Consider the following 20,455-nt stretch of genomic DNA (forward strand, 5'->3'; position numbering starts at 1 on the left):
TGAGTCCTACTACGCAAGGTCATGGAACCATTACAAAAATAAAATTCTTTACAAATTGATAACTTTAAACAGACATACAGAAATTTTTCCTGACTTAAGATCACTAAACTTTGCAACACTTTTTAGCATCTTTTAAAGTTGGAAACTTTCATATAAAACTTTTTACAGATACCAAAATTTACGGAAAAAAGATTTATAAATAAAGATTTTTTTCCGCCGTTGTATTTTGTCTGACTATGCATGAGATACTTACTGATGCTAAGTAATTACCATGCCATCTACTACTATATCCCCAGTCTGGTCTCTTTCCATTCAGTGCTTCCATAGCTGCTATCTTTGTTCTCACTTCAGGAATGTCTTCTTTCCGTAACGGCGATAGAATCATGTTTCCCCTCCACCTGAAATTAGTCACATAATAGGCACATGATAGATTAAGAAATAATGTGATAGGGCACATGATAAATTAGATTTTCATGACTCAACATGTGATTAGAATTTCACATGATTGATAGGCACATGATAGATTTAAGAAATCATGATAGATTAAATAATCAAATCATTGATAAGAAAATCACGATAGGCACATGACAGATTAGAATATCACATGATAGGCACATGACAGATTAGAATATCACATGACAGATTAGAATATCACATGATAGATTAGAATATCACATGATAGACACATGACATTAGAATATCACATGATACACACATGACAGATTAGAATATCACATGATAGATATCACATGATAGGCACATGGCAGATTAGAATATCACACGATAAGCACATGACAGATTACAATACCACATGACAGATTGTATCTAGCCAACCACACACACCTAAGAACTGCAACCTTACCGTCTATGCATACGTTGCATTTCTTGGGAAAAACTGTGGAGTACTTTGGGTGGGCGTGGCCATGTCAATGTAGCTCCGTAGTCAGTCAGTGTGTTCACATCTTTGAATGTATATATCACTTCTCGCATATAAGTCTTTGCTTTGTAAGCTTTGTATGCACCCATTATTTTGTAGATGGCTCTCATGTAATGAGCACGTCGACGAGCAAGAGTACCCCGCCATACCTGAAACAAAAATATCAACTCATACTTTACTAAGTGAAATGATGCAATAATAACTTTCAGCAGTACTGCACTAAATTTGAAGTCAGTCATATTCTATAGTTATATCACTTATGACAAACATAATTTGATTTTATTTCAAATTTTTACAATATTTGTTATACTGTAATAAATTCTAACCATCGTTATAACTTCCTTAGTGTTTACATGAAATCAACCATTACACTTGACCTACAAATCAGCAATTCTCTATTGACCCATGACCCATAACCTTTGACCTTACCTTTTGTAGGTAGAGAACAATCCCTGGTATAAGCTTACTGCGTGCTTCCTCCAGTAAGAAGATAGTCTTTGGAGTACGGACAAATACTTTGGTCCTTCCATATTTCACGTCACTCTGAAAACCTTTGTCTTTCATGAGGAACTCAACTGCCTTTTTGTCAACTCCTCCCCTGAAATTTGGCCAGGTGTACTGGGACAACATCTTGTACCTAGAAAGAAATAAGATTTTGATTATAGCCTTTGGCCATGTTTACAGATACAATAGCTTGAGCCAAGAAAATTGTTAGCATTAATACCCTGATCAGACATGCAGTTACGTTGGTGCACTGCTGCACCGGTATCAAGTTACAACTGAATTCTTGCAAGATACCATATTTGCCTGTCACACGCTGTACATAGTTTTTAGCACATTATAAAGACAGGCAAACTTGGTAAGGTGATAGAATTCAGTTGTAACTTTATGTCGGTGCATGTCTGAACTGGGTACAAAAAAAAATGAAATCTAGCCAGGTGTGCTAGGAAAACATCTTATACCTAAAAGTAATATTAGAAATCTAGCCAGGTGGACCTAGAAAGAGATTAGCATTTAAATGTTTAAAAGTAACTCTTGCCAGGTGTACTGGGACATGTCAATGGGTTTATGTCCACTAGAAGTTGGACCAAGCTTAGCTAACTCAGATTGCGTTCACTATCTATTGAAATGTGAAACTTCATACAGGTAGTATAGGGTTCAATCTGATTAAAAGCCATTGTATTATTATACACTAAGCTTTGCCATTTCTGTTTGGCGGTTATGTTTACTGTCGTTTGTTCTTTTGCGAGCGCTCATTACATACACCTGACACAACGCCATAGGCGTTCACGTACCAAATCTCGTACTTACAAGTAGCCAATCAGAATCCGTTTTACAATATATACAGTCAACGTTCGAAATTGAAAGAAAGAGAACCACCAAACAATAATGATAACATCGTTGTCTGCACTCTGTGTTTGTGCTCTTTTCAAACAGAGTGCTCTGGAGAACTGTACCCGTATGTTTCAGTGCAACACGTGTTCTTATACGTTGAGTGAATTCACTCAGTGCTTAGATTTGGTACGGGAACACCTATGGTGTTGTGTCAGATGTATGTAACAAGCACTCACAAAAGAACAAATGACAGTAAACGTAATAGCCAAAAAGAAATCCCAACGTGTACAATACACCAGATTTTAATCAGCTTGGATAGGGTTATAGTGTAAAGATATTATACAGGTTGAAGTACCTTTGTAAGAATCTAGTATAGTGTTGTCTGTAAGCAAATCCAGCTCTTCTGACACGTACATTCTCCAGTAGACCTAAATATCGGACTTGATGTTCTACTCTGACATCATCAAATAATAATGGTGACTTCTCTTCGTTTGGTTTGATACACCGAATGTAATATGGCTCCTGTAGTAAGGTACACATAAAAATAACTCTGTTACAGTATTATATAATGAGTCAGTCACATATCTTGTATCTGTACTACGTACATTGTGTATATTATTTGCATTACAGAGTACTACCAAAAACATCATTGCATATCCATATGTACATCTAGCTTAGGATGTTTTCTGTCGCACCTTCACTTGCACGGATTGTACAGCTGCACAGAACACCACAAACACAAGTGCAAATAATACCCACACATGCCACACTTACACTCATGCATCAAGGGGTTCTGTCACATTACTGAATAATTGGTACACTTTATAACAAGCTATAACCATGCGTTCGATTATGCTTCCCCGGGGAGCCTCAGACCAGGGTAACTGATGTCACTTGGGCACCTCGGGTCGTGTGAAAATCGAACGTATTTTATTGCATTCGGGGTACCCCTGGGAGCCTATAATTAAATGCATGATTCACGATAAATAATTTGGTCCGTCTTTCCAAAATATTTTAGACAATTTGAAGTGAAAAATTATTTCCTCACTAAATGTGGAAAGATATCCTCAAAATACGGTATAATTCTTTCAGAATTGATAACAATAACCAATCACATGTCGTCCCCATCATGGGTCAAGTCAGGTCAGGTAAATCCCTAAGCTGCCCCTGCTCCATGAGGAGAGTCGACTTGGGGCGTGTGACGTCATGTAGTAATCGAACGCAACTTGGGGCAACTTTAGGTGCCTCGAGGCACCCTGGGTTGGATAATCAAATGCACCCCATTACTCACAACAGCTTGATGTTAAGTGTCTACAGTATCAAATCTTTCAGTTTTTAACACTCACTGTGCATAGAAATGTATTATATAGAAACTTTAAAATGTAAATATGATTTAAGTTCACAGAAATGAACATTACCTTAGAAGCCAAGTTTCTGACAAGTTCTATCATAGAAGACTTGAAGACAGTTCCTGCAGTGGGTGGTCTCTTGGTAACCTATCAAAATGAATAGAAATATACATGTATATGGTTATAGCTATATTTTGTGCTAGGAATGACTCACAACAATTTTCTTTTTATACAGACATAAATGCACAGAGAAAGTATTTATTGACTTTCCTCAATATTCAATTTAACAAATGCAATCAAAAACACCAACAATTCTAGAAACTAATACATGAATACACAAACAGTTTGAATCACTGACTAGCTTTACACATCAGAGGGCCTTTTTAAGACTTCTGAATTGAAATCTTAACTTTAAGGTTTACAAATATGAACAGATCATGACCAGTTGCACTAACAGACGTCACATCACACATTAAATGTTTTCTTAGAAGTACTGTTTTTGTCTTATTCTTTGAACCTGACAAGTGAGTTCTATGACTATAGTCTTCAAATGTCTAATCTCTCTTACTTTCATGAACACATAACAGTTACTGTAATAATTAGTTCTTGTACCATGTCAAAGGATTCTAATGACTGACAAGTAACGCTCAGATCCTCTTCGACCGGAACTGACACAACATTACGCATAAGTAATTAGAACCCTAGCTCGGTCACATGGTACATGAACTGATTATTATTATATGTTTTACTGAAATGATGAACATGTATAATACTTTAGAGTCCATACCTCAAAGACAGAGGCTTGTCCTTCAGGCCACATACTACTAAGTGTAGCATCTCTACTACTGTACAGTAATCTCTTGAAGTCCTGGTATAAAGTGTCTTTATTCTTATCAATAAAGCCTTCTACATCATACCTGTCAACACAAATACAAGACTATTATGGTTGGTATGAGAGACCACTACAAGGATATAAGGAAGATGCTAACCCATACACATGTACACACACATCATCATTGTGTGCACACACACACACACACACACACACACACACACACACACAGACACAGACAGACTTACACACACACATACACACACACACACACACACACACACATTCATGCTCTCACCACTCATCTTATTTTCAAAGAGGTAGGAATATATAATTTGTTCAATGAACTACACATATCAGATATGTCAACTTGGCATCTGTTTATTTTATTTCTTATAGTGTAGTACGGTAACACATCAGAATTGATTTGATTTGTACACAATGTAAATGACAAGACACAAATGAAATGTGTTCCATCACAACCAAACTTACGTGACATCTCCAGCATAGTGTCTGATTCTGAAATCTCTGTTATGTACCAAGTCTTTACTTGCTGGCTTTGTTTGTCTACTGCTGTAGTGGGCATGGTGGGATAGCTTTTGATCCATTGCTTGAAGATACATCTACATGACAGATACACACACAGAAAAAAAGTGTCACCAAATATTTGAACTCCCAACTTTGAAATCATATTTTGAAAAGGGCGCCCTCTAGTGTTACAGAAGAATTATAAATAACTTTTTTTTGTCACAGCAATTGCCCAACTTATACTGGCGAGGACAAGCTTTACAATGGTGGTAAAATGTTTAAAGGTAAGCACAGTTTCACTGAGTCATTTTCTTAATCACATTTTATCAGACTGTCAACAGGGTCTATTAATAACAGATATTTCTTGAAAACAATTCCTTCCTTTTTGAGGAGTTGTTATACTATACTTGCCAACCCTTAGAAACACTTTCAACTCATGCATCACTGCATCACTGCATCAAAGTAGCCATACTTTCAAATTTCCAAAGTCGAATTGACTGTTTTTCCTGTCATAACACTTAGGTGCTGTTCAACAGTATTTGTTGTCATTCAGCCAGGGAAGGTGTAAGTATCGAGGACCTTGTGACTGGGAATTGAAGATAAGTAGTGACAAATAAACCTCTAGGTCGCAAGTATTTTGCAGAAAATATGGCGAATGGTATAATTATACCTGTGCAAGTTTAATTAAAGTAAAACGGTGATGATTTGAAATGTTCTAATTTATATTTACTACCACTGCACAACCAATGGTATAGATGCATGCTGTCATAATGTAGAACAACCAGGGTATAAATCCTGTATTTTCTGTCTGAATGCATACACCTTTGCTTGCACATGGTACAATATACAGCATACAAAACTTACCACATCCGTGACTTTGTCAACATTCATACATGCTTCATCTAATATAGATATAGAACAACCAGGATGTAAATCCTGTATTTTCTGTCTGAATGCATACACCTTTGCTTGTACATGGTACAATACACAGCATACAAAACTTACCACATCTGTAACTTTGCCAACATTCATACAAGCCTCATCTAATATAGATATAATTCCTTTATGTTGCTGTTCAACTAGATCACAAATAATACGGTTATTAAAATATTCCACGTTGGTCCATTCTATTCCTTCCCTGTTATACTCCTCCTGTTCTTGCTTCAACACCAACTCAATAAACAACTGTTGTAGTTTCTCATTGCAGTAGTTGATACAGAACTGTTCAAAGCTACAAGAAATGATATACAGACTGTGTTACTAGTCACAGAATATAGTTAAGCTGCAAGTCTGCCAGCTAGAGGTATGTTAGCCATAAAATTCAAGACTTTCCTCTCTTTTTTTCCTGACCCTGTTTATTTGCGATCTTATACACACACATAATGTGCAAGTGCTAGTGTGGTGTACTCTAACTCATCTAGTATTTGCACATCTATTTACAATTGTTCTCTGAGGCTCTAAATTCACCAGTATAGGGAGTGAAAGCGCAGCAGAAAACACTGCAAGCACAATTATGTAAGTGCAAATATCTTGAGTACCAACACTGACAATCACACTCCATGGAGTTTGGTTATTATTACATTATGTTTATCAAAAACAAAACAAATTCATTTTTTTATAAATACAACACTGTGGTCATGAGAAATTGATGGCACACTCTTTTGTATACAGGTATGCAATAATGTTTTTCAGTATTGCACTGTAGTGCAAGTATCAACAGTATACATATACATGCACATTGATGGCAAATGCCAAGTAATCAATGGTATATGTAATAAGTAAGTTGTTTTCTTTACATGTCATTTCAGTCACTCCAAAATACATCTTCAATTTTAACCACTGGTACATTTTAAAGAAAGGCTATATTGTAATAGTTGTAAGATATGGTGTGTCATAAATAGCTGTACCTGTTGTCTTCAAAGATCTCAAATCCATAGATATCCAGTACCCCAATGACTGTACTGTCACCAACTTCCAGGACTGAACCTCTCACTTCAATTACAGAGTTGATTTTCTGTACAATCCATGAAAATAGTCTTTCATACATTGCCTGTAATTTCAACACAAAATAAGATATACAGCAATCTCAAATCACAAGACCGACTGTTGCACAACCACAAAAAGAAAATCTGTGCTTTTTCACAATTTGTAAAATTTTGATTCTGTATTATACTAAATAATAACAAATACTAAATGCACTACAAACCATTCTCCTTTCGTGGTAATGTTAATTCACATCAAACATTTTCACTGAGCAAAACTGTTGGACAACTTTACGAGCTAACTGGAGGATGATACATTCACTGCGCCCTCTTGTGGCCACATTCTGACATTCATGAAACGTACAGAAAAACCTAACTTCCAAAATACTGAACAAACTACTTTCTCTGTTTGTTTACTTACCTTTGCAAAGGCATCTCTACCATATTCTGCATCTTCCTTTGTATGACTTTTCTCCATAACTTCACCCCTAGCTGCTACTATCCGATGACACAGTGCTTTTTCTATTTCATCCGGAGATAGTACCAGTAGTTTAGCAATGGTCACCAATAGTTCTCTGTTGACGACATGACTTGTTTCTCTGTCTTCAGTTTCAAATTGTAAATTACCCTAATAAAGCAAATAAAGGAATCTCTTTGTTACCATAGTGACCCTGATAAACTCCATGTGGAGTGTAGACAACACTGCCTCAGCTTGAACAGTTTTCAAATTAGCATTAACATGATAGTATTCACTACCTGAAATAGAATATTACTGCCTAGGTGCATCATAAAAATAACGAACATTCAATTTCTTGGTCGACATCATACATTGTAACTCTAACTCCATGCTTCACATGCACTGCTATAGGCACACGTGAGAATTAGTCAACCTTCTTCGTTCTATTTTGAATCTCTAGCATAAGGTAAAATGTTATTGCAGGTACCGAGGATTGTATAATTGTATACTTTGGTGCTGATTACAATTTCAATACAGTAATACACATACAGTATTGTCAGAATTAACTTCGTTTACAGCTGTAGAGAGAGAGAGTGAACCTGGACAAACTCAAATGTGTAATACAGAATGATGTCAGCTTGAAAGGCAATTTTGTGACTTTTTGTTTATCTCATTGTAAATCAAAACATTTGCCATAATTTCCCAAAAATGTACATACTAATTGACTTATAGTCAGAATTGGCTTTCCATACAGCATCAAAGACAGTGCACCTGGATAAACACCAGGTGTAAACTCACCAGATGTAAAGTTGCAGCCACTATTCTCCATATAGTGTCTTGTTCATCAGCTGTAAAACCCAGTATTTTCAATGCTGCCATATTGTCTCTGTAACTACTCCTGTCATCAATTGAACTCACCTGTAATATAGATAAACAAGTTCCACATTTGATACCTAATTTGCATATCAACAAATTCACCTACATATCACTTAAAATATTATTATTTAAATATGAGACAAATCTATCAAATAATTAAATCACAATTTTCAATCATCAATCACAATTTTAGATTTAATTTACAACAACAATTTGGTTATCATATCCCAACAAATTTTCATCTCAATTCATCCAGCAGGTTTAAATTCAGTTTTTTTAATCAAAAGTGACAATTTTTTTATCAAAAGCTGACATCTTTGGTGAAGTTATTTTCATTTGAACAATTTCCAGGACACCATCAAATAACTTAGGCAACTGACTCAAGTTTTTTTGTTTTTTTACTGTAAGTCATTTTCATCCATCGGTACACCCATCCACCCATCTGAGTTAACCACACACTGTGGTCACCAATGCCTCCCTCCCTCCCTCCCTCCATCCAACCAACCACCTTCCATCTATTCATCCATCTATTCATCCCACTCTCCCTCCCTTCATCCAACCAACCACCTTCTAACTATTTATCCATCCATCCCAACCTCCCTCCCTCCCTCAAACCAACCACCCTCCATCTATTCATCCATCCATCCATCCCACCCACCCACCCTCCCTCCAACCTACCACCCTCCATCTATTTATCTAACATATATAACATACATTCTCTAGACAAAATAACTACTTGTACTGAGCTGAGCACCATATCAGCTTTCAGCCAATCGTCATTGCTCTTATTCTAATTCTGGAAGTTCCAAACCCCTACATATCAACCCCCGATGATTTGCATTCTTACCCTCTGACTATCTCCCTGGTTGGCATAGAAGTAGGCTGCTGCATCTCGTTGTAAGTGATATTTATGTAGTATATCTTCACCTGCACCATGTAGTAATTGGTAGAATGCATGAAAGTTTCTCTCTCCTGTTTGCTGTCGTATAACACGGGACTAAGTATACAGGTAGAAAGGTTTTACATCATTATAATTATTCAAGAAAATTGTTTTACTTACATACTTACAACATTAGCCTATTTCATTGTAGTGTACTTTAATATTTTTATTATACTGTACCCAAATAAAATTGTCTATTTTCTATGATTGTAATAAAGCTATATCTAATCTTATCTTATCTTATATTCATAGTTGTAGAAATACCTATGGACAGGTAAATTGAATCGGATCCTTTAAGAACCTGGTTTCTCTTATGTCAATTTACACCATAAAATTAGGGTGTCATCCTTTAATTTTGGCTAAATAAATCTTATATGTTACATGACACCTAAAAACCAATGAATTTGATAGGATATATTATACCCTGTTATGAGTCCAGCTACAAAAATATGTTTACCCACAGGTGAGTCAATACTATTCAGGTGAGTTAACACTATTCAGAGTGTACAATATTATTATTAAGTCATTATATCTACTGAAAGAGTTTCAAAAAACGTTCCAGTTGTAGCTGTCATTTGATTAACTCGATCTTTCTCACCTTCTCCAGTAAATAATTGTTGATGTGTCCACCAATGGGGTCTCCTTTGAAATCAAAGTTGATGTCCATGTATTTACCAAATCGACTAGAGTTGTCATTTCTATTGGTCTTGGCGTTGCCGAATGATTCCAGGATGTTGTTTGACCGTAGCAAGATGTTCTTGACTCTATCCAAATGAAAAATTGAATAAATTATTCCAATACTATGTACTTTTCAAAATATAAATACCACAGATAACCATTCCATTCAAACACTCCTTTTTTTCTTCATCGGGATTTTGACTTATAAGTTATATCAGTGCTCTTTAAGTTTGAATTGAAAAATTAATGTACATTTGCAGTAAGGCATTTTTCGTCTCATTGCAGATCTCACGAGATATGTAAATATGCTTAGCAACAACGGTTGTCAAACATGTGATCATGGTCAAGCTTTCGCCATGGCCATGTGAGATGATGTTCAGAACAATAGTGTTGCTTGAAGCGTTTGACACTTTTAGCTTGACCACCCTCACATGGTTGCTATGGATGAAATGGCTCACACGAGATCTCATGAGATCCGCCGAGATGAAAAACAACTTATTTACTTATTTTACAGTTTACTAGTGGCGTGTTCTTAGATGGTTTAAATTGGCACTTTCAGATTTTATGTGTTTGTAACTTAAGACCACATATTGCATTCGCTATACTATTTCTCTGTAACATACTTAGGATTAACGTTTGTTCATTTTTATTACTTGCTATCTCTTTATATGTGTGCTATGTTTAGACACTGAAGACCTGTGTGAGCTTGAAGCATTGGTATTGATCAATAAATTATTTTAACTCAGGTCAGTTTTCTTCCTCCTTCTCAGGGGCAAAAATCTGGAATAGCATCCCTGTCAACATAAGATGTATCAATACGCTAAATGAATTTAAGCGATCTTATAAACAATTTCTTCTAGAAGAGTAAATGAAACCACTGTACAATTTATTGTTACCGTATGTTCTTCATAAGTACTATGAACTCCGAGGTACTATGTATTTCCTTTTGCTATATCACTTTGCTGTCAAACATTGTATATAACTATGGTAGGGGACAGGCTTGAATAGCTGTAAGCTAAATCCCGATTCCCCTATTTACCCACGAAATAGTATTTTTGTATGTGTATCTGTAATGTTCATTTGTGCTTTTGGGTAAATAAATACTATATAATTATATAACTATATAGACAATATTTCCAGACTTGTGTTTATTTTATCAAACCCAATGTTTCCATTTTGTCAGAATGTTTCCAAGTTAATGTATTTCAAACTTGTGTTTTCATCAAACCAAATTACTTAATTTCAAGTCCATGTCTCATAATTAGTACATCCAAGACATGCGTTTCTATCAAACTCAATCATTTCATACCTCCATCATGTCGCCAAATTTGTATATCCAATTTCCAAGACTTGCATTTATATCAAGCACGATTTCTCTATTGCATGATCACATTTTGAATTTGCACTTTGCATATTGGTTTGGAAGTTGGAACCCTCCATTCAAAACACTCCGGAACTCAGGTGGATTTTAGCAACAATCAACTCACCTTTCAATTTCTTGTCGTCCTGAAACATTAGTTACTGCAGCAATGTATCTCATTATAATCTTGGAAGCTTCTGTTTTCCCGGAACCACTTTCACCTGGAAAAAGAGAAGAATTATAGAGAATACTATTGAGTATTAATATATTGAGTATTGAAATCATTAAACATATTTTTTGTCCACAATCTTGTTTCCATGGAAATCATCAATCCATTATTTTCTTAATGCAATTAACACAGCGTTTCGTCATGGAAACATCACCAACTGATACTTCCATGGTTTGGGAATTGTGAATTACAACACTTGTACAAATTTGACATGTTGTGATAACAATTACATTATATGCATACATACATGTTTTATAATGTAATTTAGATATCACTTCAGTGCTACCTTCAAATTGTATCACTCCAGGGCAAAGATTATCAAGACACATACTTGTCAATATTTCATCATGTCTCTATCAGATTATTTGTAACAACATGTTAAAGTAGTGAGATGTTGAATGATTCAATTGCTACTACTTATCTATATCTGTCATGATAAACTATTCATATAAACTCTTTTCTTATATGTTAAGTTGTCATTAGGCCTTTCCAAAATTTGCCATGGTGGCGCTCTACTTCCTGTCTGTGTGTACCTTGGGGGTATACATGGTGTAGGTTACTCTGTTAATCATAGAACACTGCTGCATTCCTCGATGTCTGAACAATACAAAAAATATTCCTGATTTACACTTCTACAGAATACCAAGGGACAAAGCTCTTAAGAAACAGTACTATGTGGTGATGTTACCCCCAATTTGAGTGAGGGCGCTGTATTTCCAATTTCCTGTTTGCAGTCTGGAATGACCTATTGTATACATATAGGATCACATGACATTATCTACATGTCATTTTTACATGAAAACACAAATAAAAATGCACATGAAAAGCAACAATTTGAAAACACTGCCAAAAGTGGATTGTTTTTAAATCGATATATTTTCATTCGAAAAAAGGTTTGTGTAATGAGCAAAAATGGAAAGTTTCAAAATAAAGTCGCGTAACAATACAACAATTTGAAAATGTAAATATTTGACATCAGGAGTGACCCCATCGATAATGTACATGTACTTACATGTATGCATGTGCTGAAACTGTGTTGTTATGTATGTCCATGTGCAACAGCTTTCTTTTCAAACTATTCTGGATCTGTCTTTGATGTATGTGTTCAATTTACAAAGACGGTCAAAAAAAAATTGTTGATCTACTGTGTATTAAGCACGTGAAAATGTATAAAATAGAAAACAATATTTAGTGATTTACTTGAAAATGTCGTCGTGTAAATTACAGCCTGACAAACACATTGACAATACTCCTTATCTTTATTCAACATGATAGTCTCAAATTTATCTATAAAACAATACCAGTAACTTAAAATGACCACATGGATGAGGATTGGGCATTTATTTTGTATTTTCAATTTATAAAACAATTTTATCATGACTTCCTACTTGAAAAATCAATGTGAAACACTGTTTGCCAAATCATTGTTTATAACTCAATAAATGGCAAAAGATTAATAAGTATGTAAAATGTTTGTTATTGTACGTACAATAACAAACGTTTTTACTCATTTTTTAGCATTTTGCAATGTATTGCGTTACAAACATAGACTAGGTCTATGTTATTTTACATTTATATTTCAAGTAGGCAGCCATGATAAAATTGTTTTATAAATCCAAAATCCAAAATAAATAACATATCCTCATTTTGTAAAGATGCAAGTCTATCAAAGTCCAAAGATTATACAAACATTCCCTAACCCAAAATATATAACTAAATAGACAGGAAACTATAAATATAACTACACATACTTCTGTTCCCATGATAACAGGCATAAACCAAGCAACAATCTCAAACAAATACCGCCCTCTAGTGGCAGAGTTGAATAGTTAATTTCCTTCTTCTTTCTAGTCTTCAAATTCAATGCAGAGAGCTCTACGAGCAAAATTTCCTTCTTTCATTTTGTTCAGATTTTGATTTGTTACATTCACTAAATCTAAAGATGTATGTTATATGTATATCACTTCGGAAATAAATGGAATTTAGTCATTCTCCTCTCCCTTGCTGAGCATCAAAATATATTGCAATTACTATATAAACTCTGGGAGCATTATTGTAAGTTTTAAAAGTCTGGCAACGTTTCCTGTAACATTAGCAGCAGAAACTCTTAAGATTAGTTACAATGTAAGTCAGAGTTATTTACCATCAACAATGGATTACATGACCACATTAGCTCTACTCAGTAGAATCACAATGAAGATAAATCTATTTCAACGGCCATTTTAAGTACAGAAAGACTACGAACTTATTCTCTCAATCAGACTCTAACACAACTAGCTAACACTTCACAACCTGCACTCTCGACATGACCACTTTTCCACGTCAATACCTTGATGCATTCATACAATTTATTTACCAGAATTTGCACGGAATTAACAACAATACAATGGCAGGATAATGACCTATGAGATGCTAAGACTATTTGGACTCACATACTAATTGGTTTCCATGGCAACCTGTCAAAGATACGCTAAGCCACATCATGCGTCTTTTTGATATGCTATTGATTTCTTTGGTAGGTAGTCATTTTCATTTGATTTGCAAGGCATTAGTATTGTAGTCAGTAACACCTGAACTAGTTAGATTTCTTGGGAAATCCTCTGGACTACATTTATGAATATTGACTTTTAATACATGGCATGTACCTAAATAAATAATTTCAATTGTATATATATATATATATATATATATATATATATATATATATATATATATATATATATATATATATATATATATATATATATATATATATATATATATATATATATATATATATATATATATATATATATATAATTGACTGGATGTAGATAAAACCACATAAAAGTGCTCAATACGGGTAGTAGAGCAAATTATATACACAGGTTTTGAAAATTTGAACCAAATTATATGCTATAGACCCTACAGAACTGTTTCGTGAGGTGCATAGCCCTCACTCATCAGGGGTAGAATGGTATATAGTATATTCTATATTCCATTCTATCCCTGATGAGTGAGGACTATGCACCTCACGAAACAGTTCTGTAGGGTCTATAGCATATAATTTGGTTCAAATTTTCAAAACCTGTATATATATATATATATATATATATATATATATATATATATATATATATATATAAATTTGGTTTGGAAATTAATTCTTCAATGTTTTCTTCAAGAAATTACTGCTGGTACTGGTAGCCTTCAGAATTAGATTCTTAATGCAAATGGAAAAGTATCTTTTTCATATTTATTTTCATTTTAGTTTTAATATTTGATTCTCCCTAGTTTTCAACATAGGAGGTAAAGCTTATATTGCCCAAAGGTTACAAGTACATTGTATATATACAAGACAAAGACCTGTTATCTCATTTAAATTGCGATTCTGATATGATGCTCTCAAATTTTGGCAATCTAACTAAACAAAAATGATAAATACAAAAATGAATATGCATGATTCCTTTAAACACAGTCACTTAAGTATCATAAATATTACAGGACCTGTATGGGTGTTGAAATGTTATCTACCCTCCTCATGTCAAAAAGACTACCATCCTACCCAAATATGGAAAGGCAAATACCGGGGAAGCAATATTTAGACGTTACTCCCCAATATTTTTCTTCATTCAGCCATGGCAAGGAAAATATGAATGACCTAAGGGGCTTTGTCACTACGAGTCGCTAGACTGGTAGCAGAACCAGTGACGCAGACATGTGTTGTTGTGACATAGACACATGTTGTTGTGACGTAAAGCGACCTGGGTATACATTCCATATTTTTTTGTTCAACTTGGCTTGTGCATGGTACAATGTACATATCCTCTCTGCATTGTATAAGCAATGGGCACAAGGATTCTGAGAGAAACACTTCACAGAAATTTGTGATAACAATTTTGTGAACTCATGGGTATCAATACAGGTAAACTAGGGGTTCCCTTGTGTGTTCTCTGATGAAAGATTTGATCTACATACAAGCGCATTTTGACTATCTTCAATAAAAGATGCCCTTCATAGAAAATTTCATCCTTAGAGCACAACTATACAGCTACATAAGCTTTACTAAATGCAATTTAAGGTTTTAATTCATTTAGATAATTTAGATAGTTTCCTTTTTAGTCACCAACTCAATGCACAAATAATAAATACGAAAATTGCAATTTGTACCATGTTTTGTACAAAATAATTTCAAAGCCCTTCAAGAATTCACCAACTGTCTGTGGTTGATTGCACAATTATGTTACATTCTGTAGTGCATACATATTGTAGCTAATAGCATTGCTGGTTTCAATTTCCAACTAATCCCTACATAATTGGGTGATGTGGTTATATTGTCTGCCTATTTATCATCCATGCCTGACTAAATTGCAAACACAATAGGTTAATAATTTCACAAGAAAGTCTTAAAAGTGTTAAGTGAATTATTAATGAGTTTCCTTGAGTACAATTTTTTTCCCCTTAGGATGAGTTTTATATCGTTTGACCTAGCTGATGAAAAGCGTCACTTTTCTGTTATATTATATATTAGTGTGGTGAGTTTAGTTAGTTTCTGCTGTATTAGTCTGAGAGTATCCTGGTATTGCAATATTATTTGTAATGGTATTTCGCACAGTGCAAGATCCAAGGCTGAAGAATGCAAGTCATTTATAATCAAATTTGAATGTCAATATTTGAATATGACTTGGCCTCAGTCAGAATGTGCACATTAATGATGTACAAAGAACTTTACACAACATCACACTGTTTCAACAAACAGTATTTCACACAGTACAAGATGCAAAGTTGATGTAATTCAAAATCCTGTATTTAACACAATTGACATGGGCCAGATCGCCTAGCTATATCAACACAACTCTCTACACGATGTTATTACATAATTATACATCTCCATGATTATTCTTCCATGCGTGTACATGTACATGTATGTGTTCTAAACATGCAGCTAAGGCCCTATTTACGCAATACTACTTCCAAATGAATACACAACTATTCTGCACTTTAATATCATCTATACAGAGAAGACAAAAACACACATGAAAATGAATGATTTGAAAACACTGTTGAATGGGTGTGTAAACGACTGAAAATGCAATAATTCAAAAACACACAATCTGACCACAGGAATGACCTTACATGTATCAATGAAGTACAATCATGTACGTATGCATGCAGTACTTAAACTGTTTCATTCTGTTTGTACATGTGCAAAAGCATCATTTTTTAATTGTTATGTCTTCGGTGTTTTTGTGTAGATGGTCAAAAACACGCTGCCTATCACTTAAACACATGAAAACACTTTAAAATGTAATCGATATTAGCGTTTTATTTGATAACATATCATCACATAAACACAGTCTAAACCTCTATTTATAAAACACTCAGATTTGCTATGACTAATATGTCAACTTACATCACTCAAGTGTCATCCTAAATAATTTGATGGCATTTGCTTTGAATTCAATTACACTATAATATGTAATCTATTAAGTATATGCCATTTCATACTGTGAAATATAATACATACAATGAAATACTGATGTACATGTAATATGTACACTAGGAATAACTATACTACAGTACAATTAAGATCATGAAACCTGTCTGGCTCCACTAAAATAAATATTGCAATTAAATTTAAACACTGTTACATTTTATTGTCTGGCTCAACAAAAATCTTACCAATCTTACCAATCGTGTAACATTTTATGATATTGTCTGGCTTAATAGAAATGCTAGAAGTACCAATAGTGTTACATTTTATCATGTTGCTCAAAAAAAATTCTTACCAACAGACATATTTGTCACACAAGACTGAATAAAGTGTAGCAATGATAGTAAGATTTTTGTTGAGCCAGGCGATAAAATGTAGCAATGTTAGTAAGATTGTTAAGCTAGATGATAAAATGTAGCACTGTTTAATAGTAAGATTAAGCCAGACAATAAAATGTAGCAATGTTAGAAATATAATATTGTCCAGCCAGACAATAAATTGTAGCAATGTTAGTAAGATTGTTAAGCCAGACAATGGTGTGTTTCAGGTTTCTTGATTTTAATTGTAGTTTTGTAGATAAACTAAAATCAGTTTCCAGGAGAATTTTTTTTTGGAATAATTTTTTTTTCATATGATTCTTCAAATACACTGTGCATTTTTTATTAATATTTGTGGCATATTTTCCGTTTCCATATGTTCATCATAGTAATTAAGTTTCCCCAGATACTATACATCATGTACCTCTTCCCTATGGGATTTCATGTTTACAAATATATCCAATTCACATTGCCATCTTAAAAAAGATAAATGAATGCAGAAACCATAATACTAATATCAATTCTATTCAAAACAATAACGAAGGGATCATCACTGACTCAAGCAAGTCAAAATAGAAATGGAATTATACATCGAAGCTTTGAAAAGATAACATTTGTATTCCATACAGTCAGGCTCTCTCCAATCAATACTACAATTTGACTTTTTGACTCAAAAGTGTCTTTCAATCTAAGATGTCTCTCTGTCTTTTTATCATGCACTACACAAGTTAGTGTGAGGATGACTGTTTTAATTTCATGTTTAGATCTCATGACCTGACCAACTTTGTATTCATGAAATCTGACTAAAAGAATTCTTTAAAATGATAACCTCTACAGCTAGACTGTACTGAGAGCATTATCATAGTTTCCACTTGCATGTACAATATAACCACAATCAGTGTTCCCGCTAAGGCTTATTTGCACGCTGCTTGCGCAAGGTCTCCATCTGCTCTTACAGTCAAATTTCATGTGATGCAACCTTATATCCAAGCATAAATATATATATAATTATATATAACTCGGTGAGTATCAATCTGCTAAGACAGTGCTCTATACCGCAGTGGCAGAGCGCAATAGTTTTGGTAGTACTGGAACTCTTTCTTGGTTGTAACTCGGAGTTTCACGCATTGTGCGATCATCAGACAACTGATGATCGCACAATGCATGAAACTCCGAGTTACAACCAAGAAAGAGTTCCAGTACTACCAAAACTATTGCACTCTGCCACTGCGGTATATATATATTATATATATATATATACAAATAAAGGATAATTAATGATTAAATGAGTCAGTCTCAAAAAACTTAGAGGGAACACTGACTACAAACTCCAGTGCTTGAGAGCTCTTTCATTTTACCTCTATGGCCTATAAAAATCATAATGTCACTGATGAAGTATCTAGATAAAAATTGTTAACTGCTGATTACAGAAACTCATGACTTTTAACAAATCAAATTGCAGTGCAATACCCATCTGTTATTTGCCATTTCTAAGGAATCAATATTATTAAATGTATATTAATTGGATAACTGATGAGATTATGATAATGAATTAAAAGCATCACCAACACACACACAACACACACACACACACACACACACACACACACACACACACACACACACACACACACACACACTCTCACATGTGCATGCAAACATGCATATGCATACAGCACATACACACAAGCATGCCTGCACATGTGCATGTATACACACATGTGCACACACACACACATGCATGCACATACACAGGTACACACACACACACACACACACACACACACACACACACACACACACACACACTCACACACACTTGATTTTTTTAAACTGACCAACAACTCAATATTTTTGAGGTGATGAGAATCATAACAACAAATACTATAGTGTCAGCCTGACGAGTGCAGTTGGAAGAGATTGCTTTGACATCAGCCGTAGGACATATACAATGTACAAAATGTACTTTCTCTATATTAATACAATTTGATGACATTTCATTGATATGGTAATGAGGACAGCCTCAGGGCGTCACATTTCAGATGAACTCACAGTGAATATATCATAAGCAATAGCTTATGAAAGTGTTTGATAATTGGGTAACTATGACGATATCATCAAAAGGCAATATTCTCATCAATTTTTGTAAAAATAAAATTGTCGTGACACACAGTTACAAAGTAGGAAATAATATGACTGACTGCTTGCTAACAATTTTATGATTATTTCTCCACACAGAGTGTAATAATATGTAGTTGCCATAGTAACCAACAGCATTGCAAGGTGTTGGCACTGTATTGCTTTGTTGTAGGAGTACACATTAAATGAAATTGCCAGGCTTTCCGTCTTATTCTTTGCATTTCGTCATCGCATCATGACGATAACTTATTTCTCTAATAAACTAGTGGCATAATATACATAGACACAGTTTTCAATGCATACAAATGCAAAACATATACCAAGTGTATTGAGCTTGAGAAGTAAGCAGGAAATGAAAGCCATTATTCTGTAAGTTTCTCCTGGCTGAATGTATGTCTGCCAGCAACTGTGCTTATCTTCAAAACTATCAATTTCTTGTCTGTCTGTCTGTCTGTCTGTATGTATGTATGTATGTATGAATGTGTCTGTCTGTCTGTATGTATGTATGTATGTATGTATGTATGTATGTATGTATGTATGTATGTGTCTGTCTGTCTGTATGTATGTATGTAACTATGTATGTATGTATTGTATGTATGTATGTATGTATGTAGTATGTATGTATGTATGTATGTATGTATGTATGTATGTATGTATGTATGTACCGGTATGTATGTATGTATGTATGTATGTATGTATGTATGTATGTATGTATGTATGTATGTATGTAAAATGTGTATGTATGTATGTATGTATGTATGTACTGGTATGTATGTATGTATGTATGTATGTATGTATGTATGTATGTATGTATGTATGTATGTATATGTAGATCTATATGTATTAATATTGGTGTGTGTGTGTGTGTGTGTGTGTATCATACCACAGACACAGACAGACAGACAGACAGACAGACAGACAGACAGACAGACAGACTGACAGAGATATACAAGTGAATTGTCAGTCTGTCCCTTTATCTGACAACTTCATGGTTCACAGGCCATACTACAAGTTGATAGCTAA

The 20,455-nt window shown here is 34.3% G+C and overlaps 1 protein-coding gene across 1 annotated transcript in view; it reads right to left on the reverse strand.

The window, feature by feature from the left end:
* LOC144434566 (unconventional myosin-Id-like) overlaps positions 1 to 20,455 on the reverse strand; it is a 58,707-nt gene that overhangs the window by 6,761 nt on the left and 31,491 nt on the right. The window contains exons 3-16 of the mRNA XM_078123035.1: positions 11,402 to 11,495; positions 9,835 to 10,000; positions 9,144 to 9,293; positions 8,219 to 8,338; positions 7,385 to 7,591; positions 6,889 to 7,031; positions 5,987 to 6,212; positions 4,946 to 5,076; positions 4,409 to 4,538; positions 3,691 to 3,768; positions 2,628 to 2,794; positions 1,367 to 1,574; positions 863 to 1,086; positions 254 to 398 (exon numbers count right to left, since the gene is read on the reverse strand). Coding sequence (XP_077979161.1) covers positions 254 to 398; positions 863 to 1,086; positions 1,367 to 1,574; positions 2,628 to 2,794; positions 3,691 to 3,768; positions 4,409 to 4,538; positions 4,946 to 5,076; positions 5,987 to 6,212; positions 6,889 to 7,031; positions 7,385 to 7,591; positions 8,219 to 8,338; positions 9,144 to 9,293; positions 9,835 to 10,000; positions 11,402 to 11,495 — 2,189 coding nt within the window. The remainder of the gene's footprint in view (positions 1 to 253; positions 399 to 862; positions 1,087 to 1,366; positions 1,575 to 2,627; positions 2,795 to 3,690; positions 3,769 to 4,408; positions 4,539 to 4,945; positions 5,077 to 5,986; positions 6,213 to 6,888; positions 7,032 to 7,384; positions 7,592 to 8,218; positions 8,339 to 9,143; positions 9,294 to 9,834; positions 10,001 to 11,401; positions 11,496 to 20,455) is intronic.

The sequence above is a fragment of the Glandiceps talaboti genome, chromosome 4 (assembly GCF_964340395.1).
Source record: "Glandiceps talaboti chromosome 4, keGlaTala1.1, whole genome shotgun sequence".
Taxonomy (NCBI): Eukaryota; Metazoa; Hemichordata; class Enteropneusta; family Spengelidae; genus Glandiceps; species Glandiceps talaboti.